The 2950-nt window shown below is 54.5% G+C and overlaps 1 protein-coding gene across 1 annotated transcript in view; it reads right to left on the bottom strand.

Moving 5' to 3' along the window:
* HSPB8 (heat shock protein family B (small) member 8) overlaps positions 1-2698 on the bottom strand; it is an 11757-nt gene extending 9059 nt beyond the window's left edge. The window contains exon 1 of the mRNA XM_019649044.1: positions 1833-2698. Coding sequence (XP_019504589.1) covers positions 1833-2202 — 370 coding nt within the window. The 5' untranslated portion in view covers positions 2203-2698. The remainder of the gene's footprint in view (positions 1-1832) is intronic.
* Between the last annotated feature and the right edge of the window lie 252 nt (positions 2699-2950).

The following is a 2950-nucleotide window of genomic DNA, read 5'->3' as shown; positions in this document are numbered from 1 at the left end:
AAAGATGGGAGCTGTGATGATAAATAATAATCTGTTTACGGAGTGCCAGGCAGGCACTATCATTAGCTCCATTGTACAAACACTGCGTTTATTATCATATATTGTCTGCATATATTTAATCTTCCCTACAGCCTCATGGGATACTTATTATTATGATCCCCATTCTGCAGATGAGGAAACTGAGGCTCAGAGCGGTAAAAAGGCTTCCTTGTCCACATCCATCCAGAGACTGAACAGCAGAGCTAGGATAGGAACCCAGGCATCCAAGACTACCTGCCATTTAGGATGTGATGGGGCCTTACTACGTGGCTGGCATTTTAATAACAACAAAATCAACTTCAATAACCATACTGACCCCCTGTGATTCAGGCATGATATACACACATCACACACATCGCCTCATTTAGTATAACCATCCTTATACTGTGCAGCCCTTTGAACCCCAATTTCCAGATGAGGAAACAAAGCAGAGGGAAGTGAAGTAACTCGCACATCCTACTAAGGTTAGTGGTGGAGCCAGTTCCAGGATTCCTACCTGGCTCCCCAGCCAACTCAGAAAGCCCTGGCTGACCCCCCCTCCATCAGCACGTGGCCCCAGTGTGTCTCCTGGTCCACCGGCACCCTTCAGAGCCTCTGATGTTTATAATTCCGCTCTGTCAGGCTTTGAAACTCCCCCTGAACGCTGATCTGCCAGGGCTTGTCCCTGCCTAGCTTGTGTTTGCAATGGCTTTTATTGATTTTTCCAGGCCTGAAGAGCCTGCCGGGGAACACGCTCTGTTTAATGGAGCTTTAATTGGGAGGGAAGCAAGAAAGCTTTTCCTCAGCTGCCCAAGCTGCACAGGGGCTGAGACTCCATTCTCCTCCTCACTTTTGCCCAGACTATTCCCTCTCCCAGGCGGTGACGCGGTGACACAAACGCACTGTGCCTGGAGTCGTGGGCAGGCCCAGACGCTTCCTGCTGCTGACTCACAGCGTGACCTTGGAGGAGTCCCGCCTGGGCCTCAGCCTCAGCTGCAAAATGGGACTAGATAACCTCTCCTTCTCAGGACTGGGGTGCAGATTATTTGGGAGAAGGGACATAAAAGTTTGAGCCCAGCCCTTGGTACCTAGTAGGTACTCAATAAACCATCAATTTGCTTCTGGCCTCCCCGTTCCCAGACAGACTGGGTTTGAATCTTTGGTGGCCTTGGGCAAGTTACGTTAGCCTCTCAGTGCCTCAGTTTCCTCATCTGTAAAAAGAGGACACAAACGAGACCCATGGCCTCTCTTGTATTCACTGAGATGCTCTAAGTGAAGCACTAACTGTGGTGCCTGGCAGATAGCAAGATCTCAATCAAGGTTACCACTTATCATCGTTATCATGGCTATTAAGCCTCAGTTTCCTTATCCGAAACAAGGGGAGCGTTTCACTCAGAAGCTGGGCTGGTTACTAACACTTATCAACACTCAGCATGAAACATGGCCTTTCAGATTATGTGGTAATGCTGGGGTGCAGTGAACCCCATTTCTTCTTTGCCTTTTTATTCCCTCTACATCGGTTTCACTTCTTCTTTCTATGAAATCCTGTCCAGATATCTGATGTGGTGTCTATTTTCCTGCTTGTCCTGACGATACAGCACCCCAAGGTCCCCAAAGCCAGGTCAGGTTAAGATCTCTCCTGGAAGCCGGTCGAGGAGAGCTCTTCCCTACAGATAACTTCTGTGGGCTGCATTCCTGATCCCTGAAGTCACCTGTGTCCTGCTGTCATAGCTTCCCCTCTAAGGAAACGTTCTCTCAGCTATTCCCGGGGCAGAGGGTTCCCTCTCCCTCCCACTGCCCCCTCCCCCACTCACCAGACACCTCCACGTATCCGTCCTTGGTCTTCACCATCAGCTCCTCTGGCTTGAAGCTGTGCACGTTGACACACACTTTCCAGGGCTCCCCAGGGAAGGGTGGGGGGCTCCTGCCCTCGGCAGGTACCCCAAACCTGGATGTGGCAGTGGGCACCCGGGGCAACGTGCCCGATCTCAGGGACCCCGGCCAGGCCGAGGAGAGTCGAGGCAGGGCCCAGTCGGGCCAAGAGGCAGTCAAGTCGTCGGGGAAGGGGTCCATGCCAAAGCCATCATCCAGCAGGCGGTGGGAGGAGAGGGGCGAGTCTCGGAAGGGGTCTCTGCGCAGGCGGCTTGGGTAGTGGCAGGGGAAGGGCATCTGACCATCCGCCATGGCGGCTGCTGAGCTGCAGGGGAGACGGAGCCTCAGAGAGAGAGGGCCACCTGCCCAAGGTCACACAGCAAGGTGATATGGGTGGGTTAGCCTTCCAAGCGTATTCTTCACCTTCAGAAAATGCCGAACCATCCACTGCCAAGGACCAAGGCACACACCAGGCTAAGGTCCCAGCCCCTAAAGACACTCCAGCCACCAATGGCGATCCCTCGGCTGGTTCAGCTGAGTCCCAGAGGGCCCCTCTCCACACCTCCTCACCAGAGATCAGTCAGCCACTGTCCTCCCAGGCCGGCCCAGGCTGGCAGCCAGAGCCGCTGAGCTCTAGAGTACAGCCAGGAGCTTCATAAACCCCTAGAAACTTCTCTCTGCTTCTGGGCTGGGAGCCTTCTATTTATTGCTGTGAGGGGCCGGAGGCGGGTTTTGCAAGCGCCTCCTGTCACAGGAGTATTCGGAGGCGATGAACTAGCCCTGGAGAATCTGTGTAGGGAACAGCTGGGCTCCCAGGGGGCAGGGAGGGGCCTTCTCCTCCAACTCAGCCAGCCTCTCCGGGCAGTCCCTCCTCCCCCAGCCAGGCTCAGCTCCGCCCTCCCCCACTCTCTCCTCCAGGGCCCGCCCTCCTGGAGCGGGGCACTAAGGCCTGACTATTAATAACCCTGGCCTGGCTGACAACTCAGGTCACCCTCTGCAAATACCTTTCCCTGAGCATGCTGCATCCTGCCTCCCCTATGGGGACCTGCAGAGGGGGAGG

Source organism: Hipposideros armiger, unplaced genomic scaffold (genome assembly GCF_001890085.2).
Source record: "Hipposideros armiger isolate ML-2016 unplaced genomic scaffold, ASM189008v1 scaffold_129, whole genome shotgun sequence".
In the NCBI taxonomy this organism is placed as follows: domain Eukaryota; kingdom Metazoa; phylum Chordata; class Mammalia; order Chiroptera; family Hipposideridae; genus Hipposideros; species Hipposideros armiger.
The sequence above is the reverse complement of the archived record's forward strand: the minus strand, read 5'-3'. Positions and strand labels throughout refer to the sequence as shown.